Source organism: Protobothrops mucrosquamatus, unplaced genomic scaffold, assembly GCF_001527695.2.
Source record: "Protobothrops mucrosquamatus isolate PMUCROS unplaced genomic scaffold, P.Mucros_1.0 scaffold1184, whole genome shotgun sequence".
NCBI classification, from domain to species: Eukaryota; Metazoa; Chordata; class Lepidosauria; order Squamata; family Viperidae; genus Protobothrops; species Protobothrops mucrosquamatus.
Window position 1 is genome coordinate 328,804 of NW_015387397.1, and position 14,857 is coordinate 343,660.

The 14,857-nt window shown below is 37.6% G+C and overlaps 1 protein-coding gene across 1 annotated transcript in view; it reads right to left on the reverse strand.

The window, feature by feature from the left end:
• The window catches only part of SPATS2L (spermatogenesis associated serine rich 2 like), a 48,461-nt gene that overhangs the window by 12,264 nt on the left and 21,340 nt on the right, over positions 1-14,857 (reverse strand). Inside the window, exons 2-6 of the mRNA XM_015820803.1 lie at positions 8,543-8,618; positions 6,015-6,123; positions 5,362-5,411; positions 2,913-3,150; positions 1,855-2,055 (exon numbers count right to left, since the gene is read on the reverse strand). Of these exons, the coding sequence (XP_015676289.1) occupies positions 1,855-2,055; positions 2,913-3,150; positions 5,362-5,411; positions 6,015-6,123; positions 8,543-8,581 (637 nt within the window). The 5' untranslated portion in view covers positions 8,582-8,618. The remainder of the gene's footprint in view (positions 1-1,854; positions 2,056-2,912; positions 3,151-5,361; positions 5,412-6,014; positions 6,124-8,542; positions 8,619-14,857) is intronic.

The window sequence follows — 14,857 nt, forward strand, 5'->3', positions numbered from 1 at the left end:
AAAAAAAAATTAAACACCATACACACTGCATCTCTAAATTACCTTTATATTTATATTACAGTTATAAAGAAAAAATCACAAAGAATGTTCTGTGTGAACAAATGGACTTTTTACAGTATAGAAGAAAATAGTTACTGTCCACCAGTATGTTAATTTTTGTCTTTCTTTCAGTTTTTTTCAAACTACATATTTGATACAAGAACCATTATAGCATGTTTCCCTTTTGGATATCGATCCTTCAGAAGTAAAATTACTTGCTTCTGATTGAAAAAGATTAAATTGCTCCCTATTTTCCAATATCTTATTTGCAATTTAAAAATCATGCTGAATATTCCAATATTTATTTTACCTAAAACAAATTCACTACCCTTATATCAACCCAGGGTTTCATTTAATTAATTCTAGCAATGAATGGCTCTTCCTCTCATGCATGTTTGCCTGCCCTTAGACTCTGGGGATTTTTCTTCTGTCTTTCCTCTTTGCCCTTATTGGGCATTAATTTCATTTAGCATTAACCTCATTCAGCTTATTCTTCTAATCTTCTCTGTGTTGAGAGGGACCAAGAAATTCTGGAGGTTAAGGAGAAAGAGGCTACAAATACATCATCCTGATGTGACTTCAGCTGGTAGGAAATGGTACAAAAGGCAGAAGCTGCAGGAAGAGTCTAATTATAATAATTATATGGGATCCAATCTGAGTTAGTCACCAGGACAGAGGTTTAGTCTTCCAACCTTTGGGACTTGTGCTGGAGTCCACCCTCAGGGAACTTCTCTCTAGAAGAGCGTGTGCTTTGGGCTATTCTGTATGTACAACAAGTATTTGTACAAGTACTTAGGAGGTGAGAGCTTGGCAGCCCAAGGAAACAAGGAGGGCTTGGCAGCACAAGGAAGCAATAGCCTATGACTTAATAGCCAACCATCAACACCTCAATCAACATCTATAAAGCCACACACAACAGGCACCATATAAACATCCCACACAGAATATCTGAAGCACACACCCTGCTAGAGAAAAGTTCCCTGAAGATGGGGGCTCCAGCACTAGTCCGAAAGCTCGGAAGACTAAACCTCTGGTCCCAGGTGACTGACCCTGACTGGATCCTGCAACATTATCCTGGGACACGTTTATTCACTTTCATTCATAATAATTATACTATAATATCTAATAAACTAATAAGGTGATTTTGTGACTCAAGGCAGATGCTCCCAGAACTGTTTGTCTATAGCAGGGGTGTCAAACTCAATTTCATTGAGGGCCACATCAGCATTGTGGTTGCCCTCAGGGGACTGAGTAGATGTGGCCAGGGTGGGTGTGACCTACTGGGTGGGTGTGGATGGAGTGGGTGTGACCTACTGGGTGGATGTGGCCAGCTCTATATCGTTCGCGTCAAGGGTGCCTGTGGGGGCCTGGGCAAGAGTGGAATAGATCCGAGGGTCTCTGGCAGAAGGGGGTGGGACCAGGGCAAGTGCCAAGGCATGGTCTACTGGAGGAGCCTCACTGTTCCTCTCAGGCCATGCGGGAGGTAGGGGGGCTTATGGAGCTAAGACTGAATGCATTTCAACATAGATGGCCACCACAAGATGGCCAGAGCCAAGGCAGAGGGGGCTGTTCCCTCACTGTTTCCAGGATGGCTTCACGGGCCACATGAAACCACTTTGTGTGCCGCATCTGGCCCCCGGGCCTTGTGTTTGACATGTCTGGTCTATAGATAATAAGTACATTTGCTTTTACAGGATAGGCAAAATATATTTACATTCACTTCTGAAATGAGTGGTGATGTTGCATTTACAGTAATATTAACTGGGAACAGTAACGAACATTTATCCAGCTGAATTGAATCATGATCTGGGTTACCTCTTTTTTGCACTGAATCTTCTGCTTTCACTTCAAGATGAGATGCAGGGACATGCAATGATTTATTGGTGGTAGCTGGTACTTTTGTTTTTGTTCTACCAACATTGCACTGAAGTGGTGGTGAATATTGGAAAGGAATAGGAAGCTGTCTGCTATTTTGTTCTGGCTCTACAGACACTTTCGTGGATTCTTCTTTTTTGTCTAGAAAAACAAATAAATAAAAGAATAGAAATGATATACAAGGAAGATCAGAAAAAGCCTTGTGGCAAGATGGGCAGCAAATAAATTTAATAAATAATAATATTAATCTTGGACGGTAAACAGAAAGAAATATCGAAATAAGGCAGAAACTATTTGAATAGGATTTATTTGCAGAACTGCCTTCTTCAGATTGCCTGAAGAGAGATTGCTATGCTTCAGACGCCATCAATCAAGAAGTGTCATGTTATGTGACTAAAAAGGCATGTTTCTCAATAAAAGTTTAATTAAAACCTTTTTAAATAATTCCAGCCAGCAATATTATATTCCAGCTACTTTGCTGATTAAGGCAAGTGACAAAAATGCCCAAAGCAAAGAAGGAAGCAACTAAAATGGTACCCAAGGACAGAATAGCAGCAGCAGCCAATCGTGCGAAGAAAAAGATATACGTGCCAAGATGAGGCAGATGTTCTACATTATGAAATACTGTACAGAAAATAGTTAAGAAAACCACTTCTAAGCAGATTAAAAAGAAGAAAAGAAAGAAGCAAAAGCTGTGAGACTAATCATATAAGATAGGATGGTTTAGTCCACACATGAATGCCAATTCACATTTTCAAATCAATATGGAAGCTGAAAATAATCACAGAAATGTACAATTTTTAAAATGTAGATATACATCTATACATCTATATTAAATACCTTAACATTCTTTACAATGTTCTGACATACATCCAATGAATATTAAAGAAGATGTGCACAAAAGTTTCATTTAACGGTGAAAAAATATATTGAATACTTTAATCCTGGCTGAATGAAAATGATGGAAATCAAGCTGATCCTAACATACACACACTAACCTGCTATTTCTGGTCTTGCCTCTCTTCTGTCTTTGTATTCACAGCTCTTTTCTTCATGAATATTTTTTGATTTTTCACTGGCATATTTGCCAGGGAAAGTATCTTTTGCACAGCCATTCAGCTGGCAGTCATTTAGTTCTTGGGATTCCAGAGACACCTTTTCTGCCCCATCCCCTCTATCCTTTATATCTTTGTTGCGGTGATATTGTTTTGATTTGCTTCTTTTCCTTTTGCTGTTCTGTATTAAATAAGGTTAGCAATATTACTCCACATGGGTTATGCTGCAATAAGAAAAACAAACCCACCCACATTTCTTTCTTTCAATTGCAAATTCTATTCAATGTACTAAATGCATTTTTTATTATCAGGACTATATTCATGTTCCTTAAAATAAACATGAAGTAAAGGAAACAAGGTAATAAAATAATTACAAATAGTTACAACTGAGCATTGGCTATTTAAATAAAAATTATTTTTTTAAAAAATATAGCCTATTTAATGCTCCTAAAAATTTTTTTTTTCCTGTTTTATTCAGTCACTGGTAAATAAAAGGAGAAAGGGGGATTTTTTTTTGAAGAACATACTTATCTGTTATATTTTGCAATTGTTGGAGTAATAACTCTCCATGCCCCATAGAGTCTATTCAATAATCAAAGTTAAAATTGTATAAATAAAAGTCAGAAGACTAGCTATAATCTGTGATCTAAAGCAAGGGTTCCCAATCCCCTGTCCATGGACCGGTACCAGGCCGCAGCATGCCAGCAACCGGTCTGCACAAACAAGGAAAACCCCATCCATGGGATGCAGGCAGCATACACCCTCTGGTCCGCAGAAAAAACCTCTCTCCACAGAACCAGTCCCTTATGCCCAAAAGATTGGGGACCTCTGATCTAAAGAGAGCCATCAGAGTTCTCTTGCTTGTTGAAAGTAACTTTTATATATGTGCGCACAAGGATTTTTAAAGGGTATGGTAAAAGAAATTAAGATGATGGCAACAATGGATCAATCAAAGCTGCTTGTTATGTGTGACAAGTGAGTGGAATTGTGATCCTACCATAGTAGCTTTCATTTTGACTATACCTTGCATAATTTCACTCTGTGTCTATATGTATACCTCTATAAAATGTCCCCCCAACACACAAACACGTAAGAGTGAAGAGCTCCAAACTGGGTCCAATTTAAAGTATTAGTTTGGATAGAACAGGATTATAGCAACAACAACAAAAAAAGAGATAGTTTCTTAGCATCAGGTGGGGTATATATGACACAGTAAGAACATAGATCTAACTTTATTGGGCTGCTGTCAAGTTATTTTCATTAGTTTGTTTGGCTTTAGCTTGGTCGCCATCTTTATATAATTGTTATAGGAGGTTATAAGGCTTATTATGCTTACTATAAATAAATACTTTTTTAATTATTCAAGGATCATTTAACAGTGAAGAACTGTTTATTTTTTAAAAATAAATATTCAAAGATTTCAATAGGGCGGGCTACTTCAATTGTTTTGTTTTTCTGTCAAATTATCCAGGACAATCTGCAAGTACATTAAGGGCAAGTGCAAGGAATAATTAAAACTAAAAGTGCCCATTGATTATGAAGCCTCTTGTGTGCAGATGTGGAACTGTGTTCACTAAAAAAAACAAAACAAATGGCAAAAAACTATGGCGACAAATCAGTTGCTCTGATCTGTCTGTCTGTCTGTCTGTCTGTCTGTCTGTCTGTCTGTCTGTCTGTCTGTCTGTCTGTCTGTCTGTCTGTCTGTCTGTCTGTCTGTCTATCTATCTATCTATCTATCTATCTATCTATCTATCTATCTATCTATCTATCTATCTATCTAACCTCCTGCCTTTGAGGATGCAATAGCTCGGTGTTGAGCTTACCAGTTGGCAGCCCAGGTTCAAGACCCAAGCACTACACAACAGGATAAGCTCCTGGCATTTGCCCCAGCTCCTGTCCATCTAGCAGTTTGAAAACATGCAAATGCAAGTAGATACATAGGTACCACTTCAGTGGAAAGGTAACAGCGTTCCGTGTGTCTCAGCATATAGTAATGCTGACCATATGACCACGGAAGCTCTTCAGAAAACCTTAACTCCCTCGGCTAAAAAACGGAGCTAAGTACTGCTCCCTAGAGTTGGATACAACTGGATAGGGGAAACCATTAGCATTACCATTATCCTGCCCGTATTATTTTTACAAACAACTTAAAATGGAGAACAGTTCCAATACACCTTCCTCTTCTTATTTTCTCTACACCAGCAACCCTATGCGGAGAGTTGGGCTGACAGAGAGTGAGTGGCCCAAAGTCACCCAGGTGGCTTTCATGGCTAAGGCAGGACTCACTGATTCCCCATTTTCTACTGTAGTGCTTTAACTACTAGACCAAACTGGATCTCAAATTTATGCAGATATGAGTTTAAACAGTTAACTCAGCTTTGGAATCATCTACCTTTTTTTTCCCAGTCATATTCCATTCTTTTAGAAATTGAAGTGCGCTACCTGAAGAGGAGAAGAGAAGGAATGATGAATATACAATAAGCAATAACAGTGGCTCAGAATAGTTTCCCATTTTAGAGTGCTACTGATGGTTTAAAACTCTGGAAGGTGTCCAAATTTTTAAGAGCTGTCCTTGCAGTTCTGAGATGCATCAAGAACGCTTCTCTATAGTTAGAGACAGGTTTGGTTTCTGTGGCTGACAGAGTCTGGTACTATCTCATATATTTCTGATTAAAATTATTTTTTCCCTCAGTGGGTCTGCCTTAGTGACTTTTCTAAATTGCCAGGAAAGCAGTCGTAAAGTTAAGTCAACTTTATGGCATTCCCCCCACCCCCATCCCCCCAAATATTCTTTCTTGGATTTTCTTGGATCCTGGAGGTTACTATTAAGAAGATGAAAATTTGCTGATAATTTCTAGATGGGGCTTATTGGTGAGGCTTATAAATGCCTTCTCAGGTTACAAAACAAGAATAGTCTCCTTTCAAGAAATGTTGAATATTGCCTTTTAACAGGGCACACAGCCTTTATTTCACCTTGCAAAGAAAAATATTTAGCAATTAATGCTTGTTTCTAAAGACGCAGTGAAATTCAAAAAGCATACAGACCATCCATAAAAGCTTGTACTGCCTTGTTTACATTGTTATCAAACTGTTGTAACACCAACACTATCTCATTGTTGCTTTTGTTGGGAACAACTGAACGCACTGCATTGATCTGCAAGTAAGAGAGAAAAAACACTTTGAAACAAGGAAAGGGCTACTAATGCAAAACAAAATACAAATCAAAAGACAAATTTGTGTTGCATTTTTGTATTAGGAATTTGCAATTATCTTTCAGACTTGCAATAGCCTATTTGTATAGAATAATCAGAATCTCTTAGTGCTAGTGATACGAAAGAAAGAACATATGAAAATTGGTTCCTTCCTTTTTGCTTTATGTTTGATAAATTCCTATGTGGCAGTTAAGCTACAGCTGCATCCCCCTTTCTTGGCAGCAACTTTTTCCTCTTCCCACCTGAAAATTAGCACTGACATTTCTGTTTATTTGCACCCTGCAGCTTGTTTGTTAAATTTTGAACAGCTTTTCAGATAATGGTACACAAGGGCAGCTGTCATATGCACTGTGCCAGCCTAGATAGGCTTTTGACATTTCAGATTTGATGAATAGCATTTTCATGCTGTACATTTTCAACAAAACTAAATGTCCCACAAGCCCTGTGTCTGCTTTCATCTGGCTATCCAACTGGTCTAATCATTATGCCTCTTCTAGGATAATACATGATATGCAAGATGGAAATTTCCAGAGATGTGCTTTCTATTTAGCCCAGGTCATTGCAGAAGACTGCCTATATCACTGAAGATGGGCAAAGAATAGAGGATGATAAAAACATTTGCGTCCCATACTTCCAACACATTATGTAAGACTTAATTCTCTAGAAAGGATTCTAATGTTGGGGAAAAGTGGAATGAATTATGACCAGCGGCAAGATGGAAGGACACAGTTACAACGGCAATAGGTGCAATATTGGAAGACCTGAAGGGCAGATCATTAAAGAAAAAATCTATATGGTCACTAAGAGTCATACTGACTTTTGATAGCGCATAATCAATCAATCAACTTGCTAATAAAAATATCCCACCAGCTACATGTATAATGTTGCTCAGTGCTTTTTTTCTAGGTGCCGGAACTCACACACGTCATACAACCCGCCTTGCCTACCCTACAAGGTTCCATCCAAAAAAGGTGCCGGAACTCCGTTCTGAGCGTTCTATGAGAAAAAAAGCCCTGATGTTGCTTAACTCTCCAACCATCAACACCTCTCCAAATGTTTTTAAAATGTCACTGATTTGTGTTAAAGCTTTGATAACTTAATGAAAGTTGGGTTTTGCCAATAAATAAATACAGTAAATAAAATTTAAAAAAAAGAAAAAAAAGAAAGTTGTCTTTTGCTCTGACTTGATTTTGGCAGTTTTAATTCTCTTAATTCTTATTTTTGTTTAATGGCTGCAAACGTTTTGTTCCTCATAGGTCTTAAATATGTAGAATAGAATAGAATAGAATAGAATAGAATAGAATAGAATAGAATAGAATAGAATAGAATAGAATAGAATAGGAATATCTTTATTGTCATTGTGTAACTCACAACGAAATTAAGAACCTTGTGCATCAATTAATAACTAGTAAAATTGAGGATTTCAGTGGGTCTAACTTGCATGTTAAATTATATCTGCTGACATTCTCTGTTATGTCAAAATTTTATAGAGATGCCTTTGTCCTGTCATCTCCTGTATCTAACTATACAGGAGAAGCAAATGCATGATGAGGACAAGACAGGCAATTAATTAATAGGGAAAAGTATCCTGGAGACAATGAAAGAAGTTCTAGGGTGCAAAGTTAAGACATGCCCTAAAAGAAAGTGGGCTTGACTTCTATGAAAATACAATATAAATATAAATTTAATTAAACTAGGAGGAAGATGATGAATGAAGGAATAATACTGATTATATAAAACCAGAAAAGGTATTAAAACTGCATGTCTGAAAAAGTCCTAGCTACTGACAAAAAAAATACTTCAGTAAAAAGACAACATCTATCAACTGATATAACGTAGTATTTGCAATGCTGGACTGTGACAAGAAAACCCAGGTTCAAATTCCCAATCAAACATGGAGTTCATTAGAAGCCCAACCCACCTGATGGTGTTGTTGCAAGGACTAAATAACGGATGATATAATGTACATCACTTTGAGCTCATTAAAATAAAGTGTGTGTGTGTATGCATGCATGTGTGTTGGTATAATAGATAAGATGATATTAAGATCAAGCACATATGCAAGTTAGGATTTCCTTTTCATATAATCCAGACAACCAGAGACTGGCATTGAGCTCTAAACAGGAAATGGGATTGTTATACTGTATAGCAACAACTGAGATTCATTCTTGTTATCAAGAAGCAGAATTTAAATGTCCTTGGTCGAAGCAAGAATGCAGGGCAGCTAGCTCAAGGACATCCACCGAGCATGGACTAATTCTTTCATCTTCTATGGAAAGCAGGAGTGTGCATTGTTTAAGGTTTGAATGGACTGTTCTATATGTCCTGTGTGCTGCATGATGTGATCATTAAAAATTGTACCTTTTCCTTGATGTTTGCTGGTGAGCTGATTTCTGCCATCTTCTACTTGAAAGTGCTGCAATAAATTAGCTGCAAGCTGCAAGAAAAAAAATACATACAGTGAGTTATGCATATAAGTCTGAATACTTTAATTTTCAATGTCCTACTAATTCAAGAATAAGACCGATAATGTTTTAAATAGACCCTATGTTTTCCTGCTGCTTTAGTCTAACAATCTGAATGTCATGCAGAAGGCCTGGAAATGGCTCATTTGCTGATTTTTATAGATGAAATAAGAACACAGAAACAGGCCATGCCATTTTTTCTCTCTGGTGGGCCGATACTTAAAAGGAAAAAAAAAACCACATTCTGGGGATGAAACTGTTGAGACATTACCTGTTCATCAACAAATGTTTTTATTAGAGGAAAATTACTTCTTGAAGCTCAAACCTAAAAAAATGCTAACATTCTTGCTTTGGGTTTACTATGACAAGACCATATAGTACTAGGTCTTAGTCTGGCCAAACAAAAGCTGTGTGAAGGAAGAGAAAAGAAGCAAGATTCAACACTACTAGAAGTAAAAACAAATATCTGAAGTTGCAGAAGGCAGATTCCATTTTAAAAACTTCAGACCGCACAAGCTCAGCATTGAAAGAACTATTTAAAAAAGAGGTAGCTATAAAATTCAGGGATGAATATATTTCAGGAACGGTGATGTTATTTTTCATTATTTCAATATACTGTATTATTATAGGTGGTCCTCGACATATGACCATAACTAAGCCCAAAATTTCCATTACTAAGCAAGACAGTTGTTAACTTTTTTCCATTTTATGACTTTTCTTGCAACAATTGTTAAGTGAATCACTGCAGTTGTTAAATTAGTACCATGATTGTTAAGTGAATCTGGCTTGCCTATTGACTGCTAGTCAGAAGGTCACAAAAGGTGATCATATGACCCCAGGACATTGCAACCATTGTAAATTTGCCAAACATCTAAATTTTGATCATATGACCCATGGGGAAGCTGCAATGGTCGTAGGCATGAAAAATGGTCATAAGTCACTTTTTTCCTAGGACGTTGTAACTTTGAATGGTTTCTAAATGAAGTTTAGGACTACTTGTATATAACAGGACTTCATAAAGTTTAAGTCTACAGGATTTTGTTTTGTACTAGAATACTGGATGCCACCAGGTATGGGAGTTACCAAAAATATTCCCATCAACTGGAATACTTCAGAATGATATACGACTGTTATTCTCAGTAGCTTCAACCACCATGGCCATTAGTGAGAGGTGCCAGAAGTCACTGATCACCAGCTTCTGAAATTTATTTATGTCTGATCTACTCGGTCATTAAGAAAACTGACTGTGCAAGGACTCTCAACCAGAACTCTCTATAGGCATTCCCTGGGCAGGCACACTATCTGAAATATAGCCAATGTCCAATCCAATATAGAACTCTTAAAAGTGATCACAGGCATCATGAATAATATCTGGAAACTGGTGACCAATGCAGCTTCCACAATATTGATGTTATACAACAAAATAGTTAATAAGCAGACTATTGTATTTTGCATTTCTTATGTCAAGAACAGTCCGAATGAAAATAGTCTAACTGTTAAGTGACAAGGACGCAAGTGACTATATAAAACTGTGCCTTATATATTACAGGAATAGTTGTAACTACTAACCAGCTAAAGATGACCATAGAACCTCCAGGACCCAACTTCTACATACTTTTCCAGGAGTTGAGAGTTCAGGAATACCCCCAGAATGCATAACAGCTCTTTCTGGGGGAGCCCAACCCCATCCAGAGCTGAAGTTGGTATTGTAGTAGAACTAATGTAAAACTACAGTCACTCAGTTTGCTAGGATTGTGTCTCAACCTGATTCTCTCCATCCAGACCCTTACTGCTTCAGAGTCAAGAATTCCATTGCATCTCCCAGACGATCCCATATAGAGACATACAACTGATGTTAGCCTTATGAGGTAGACCAGAGAGGAAATATGAACAGATGAGCTAATTCTATATTATTGTAAGATTATTACATGAACATAATCTTGCAAGTCTGGAAGTATATCCCTCCTTCTGTCCCCTTTATAGCCCAAGAATCTAGGGAAGGTCTTTTCTGAACTTCTTGGTCCACCCATATTCTTATTGTGGGCTAAGCTGCCTTTTATCTGACCCCTTGGCTGTATCTCTACATCCTGTCTCTCACGGCCATTCCCACATTTCATTACAATTATATTTAGTCTCATTTCCTTCAGAGGTTGTAGCATTAATCAACCCCAGAACCACCAGAAAGTGATCTGTCCATTAAGCTTCTGCATATTGGAGTAAGCACTAATAGGAATATTTGGCATTTGGGGTGGATTAAATTAGCTTAGTCCCAACTTTTATCTCACATTTTATCTCAATCCATTTTTATAATAAGAAAATAACAAAGTCAAATAATCCTGAACCGAAGAAGTTTTTTTGAGTACCAAAACATAACAGAACTTGAGTTTCTTCATTACACAATTCCCAGCTATCCAAAATTTATTTACTTTAGCAGTACTGTATCATTTAAGGTGATTGCTCATTTATATTTAAAACTGAGCACAAAACAGGTATTACAATGAAAGATCTTAGCTCAAGATTTGCTTTTTCCTTTCAGATTCTGAATATTAAATATTAAGAATGTAGTATATATGTGGAAAGTCTTTTCAGAAAAGGCTGAAAGCCAGCTTCAATACCTTTTTCTTTCTTTCTTTCTTTCTTTCTTTCTTTCTTTCTTTCTTTCTTTCTTTCTTTCTTTCTTTCTTCCTTCCTTCCTTCCTTCCTTCCTTTCTCTCCATCTCCTCCCTCCCTCCCTCCCTTCCTTCCTGACACTTTATAAACTGTCTTGGGTGTAGGAAGAGGAAAGAGAGTAAAAGAAACAAAATATGGCTGCTTGCTGAAGTTTCTAACCTCCTGGGATTGGTTTTGAAACACATTCAACCTGATTAAAAAATGCTTTCTTATCTCTTAATGCAGGGGGGGAGGGAGGAGATAAGAGGCTGTAAACTGATAAATATTATGTATTTATTCCAAGGCTTGGCTCTCATCTTGCAAATGTTACTTTCAATATAATAGCCATATATTGGAAAAAGCTAAACAAAAAAGCTTCCCACTTCACATAATTTCTCTCTCATGTATAAAAGAGCTTTTAACACATAAAAAACATCTTATAGAAATTGCCAGTGCAACACCAACAGGGTATGGAAATAAAATATAAAAAGATTTATATGTTAATTTAAAAATTGAGAAAAGAAAGGGTATAGCAAGCAATGTACATTTTAAAGAAAACCTGTTTAAACATAAGAATGCCTATGCTTCTGTTCTTAAGTTTGTAAGCTATTTTGGGCACTTATGAGAAATGGATATGCAAATTTACTACTACTACTACTACTACTACTACTACTAATAATAATAATAATAATAGATAGTACCAATAGTGATAGGAGCCTTGAGTGCAATCCCAAAACATCTGGAATACCACCATCAACATTGACAAAATCACCACCATTCAATTGCAAAAACCAGCTTTACTTGAAACAGCTTACATCTTTAACACTCTCAAACAACATAAATAATAAAATATGAAAGTTTCCCCAGTGATCTAAGCAAATAAATGACAAATCCATCAATAGCAGTTCAATAATTCTTAAATCATCATTTTAGTTCCGCAAGACACATCCATATTGTTCCATCTCATTATCCCTGGAGTGACACTCAAGGCTAAGCCACAGATTGGACCTAAAGATAAGGAGATTAAAATGGGGTGTGCAGTTTTTGCACTATTTGGCTCAGCCGTTCTGTCAGAAGCAAAGAGTTAAAAAGTACAGAGACAAAAAAAGTTCCTCAAGTGTTAGGCTGATTTTTAAAAATACTGTTAATGGGTATTGTTATCTTTTAAACCTGTAAATGTGTAAACAATCTAATGCTTGCAGCAATAACGGGAACACTATGGTAGATTCTTTCCTCTGATGCTGCTGACACTGCAGGAAGTAGTTTACTTTTCCAATTGCTGGAGCACAAAAGAGGAAAGGCAAAATAAAGCAAAACAAACAAATGCAGCTACTACAGCTAGCTCAGGAATTTTGGGGGTTAAAAGTCCAAACATCTTCAAGCTGCCAAGGTTGAGAAGCACTGCCCACACTAACCCAGGGCCTAGACAGAGCCAGGTTTTAAGGATTCATTTACAAAAAAAAAAAAAAAAGTGGGGGGAGGAACAGCAGGATGGACAGTGATATGCAAATTGGTTGTCTGAAGAGAAGCACTTGCTGTGGCACTATTGCTTCCACCAGCTTATGTTCCCTAGAAAGATTATGATCTGGGGCCAGAGACATTTTGGAGAATTTCAATTGCAAGGGCTAAAGTCCAGGCACCCGTTGCTTGTCTTTAGAGACTCAAGCCAACATTTGTTTAATTAAAAGGAAACCAGAGTACCAAGCTGCCTTCTGCTGTCTGTTAACCATCAGGCACCATCACTGAGGGTATCGCTTTGTTGCCAGGATTTTTTTTTCTCTTTCAAACAGAAATGAAAAACCAAACATGGGAAATTCTACAAGCTGCCACTTTATGCATTTTCAGCTTGTCAGGCAGCTGAGTCACTCCAAAAGAATCCTTGCTGGGGCTGACAAGTGTTTGCCAAAATCCAACTTTGCCTTAGCTGTATTTAACCATTTTTTTTTAAGATTGAAAATTGATTCCAGTTTATGAATGTACTGCCAGACTGTCAAGTGTTATCTTCCTTTCCCCATCAGCTTCTTATTGAAATCAATACAGTGCTGTAATCTTCACCCATACATGCATTCCTCCATGCATCCATACACATAGGCAAAATATAATATTTATCTACTAAAACATCAATTAAAGACAAGTCACTGACCAATAGCATCTCAATAGCATCTAAATTACAAGTCTGTCAGGATACTTGTCTTACAGGACACCCTACCCTCCAACAGATACAGACAGCCCCTATCCTCTTGACCTTCTGGAAGACATGAAAACCTAGGCCTGTTAATAAAACGGATAATTCTTTCAGGATGCTCAACTTTTAGTCCTTTGTAAATTTGGTTTGTTTTCATCTTGTTTGCCACCCAAAGTTCCTCTGGTAGATTGTTGAATGACTGATGGTGCTGTTCCAGAAGTGGTTTGGATTGTGAGAATTGTGGCTGCTTCCAAAATGGCACCCACTTCCAGGATGGCACCATGCAACTTCTTTATAGGAAGACTGCACAGATTAGCTGGTTTCTCTGGGGAAAACGATCTTTGAAAAAAATAAGTAAATGAGGTGTGTTGGGGGAGAGGAAGCCCAAGGTTGTGGGACCTAGCAGGATAGGAAGTAGGCCAAGGCCTAGAATACACAACCAGATGAGAAGTAGGCCTAAGGACCCAGTGAGATGGAATGGGGATAGGGATAGGCAGACAGGCAGGTTGGGGCAATTGTATTGCCAAGCACTCAAAATTTAATTGAAGTGATCGCAAATATTAGTACAGTATAGCATAATTTAAAATATATATTTTATACTGCATAAAAACATTTACTCTTTAATCTCAGAGCTCCTGACTTTAATATTTCTTTTTTTCTTCATATATACTTTTTTTCTTCATATATACTTAACAACATACTTCTCATTACTCATTATTATTATTATTATTATTAATAATAATAATAATAATAATAATAATAATAATAATAATAATAATAATAATAATAATAATAATAATAATAATAATAATAATAATAATAATGTTGGAAGGGACCTTGGAGGTCATCGAGTCCAACCCCCTGCTCAGGCAGGCAGGAAACCCTACACCATTTCGGACAGATGGCTGTCCAGTCTCTTCTTAAAAACTTCCAGTGTTGGAGCATTCACCACTTCTGGAGACAGGTTGTTCCACTGGTTAATTGTTCCAACTGTCAGGAAGTTTCTCCTTAGTTCTAGGTTGCTTCTCTCCTTGATTAGTTTCCATCCGTTGCTTCTTGTCCTGCCTTCAGGTGCTTTGGAGAATAGCTTGACTCCCTCTTCTTTGTGGCAGCCCCTGAGATATTGGAACACTGCTATCAGGTCACCCCTCGTCCTTCTCTTCGTTAAACTAGACATACCCGGAGACTTCCGGTGGCAGGCGATTTCGCTGGTCGCAGCTGTTTGCTGCCTCCCGCCTGTTTTGCGTAAAAGCCGGTTTGACAGCCAGCATCTGCTGTCAAACGGCTTGATACCTTTCCCCTGGGCATAAGGGGATCGGTGAGCTGCCCGGGGTAGGAGTTGAGTTCCCGAGTCGTCCTATATGGACGATGTAGGCG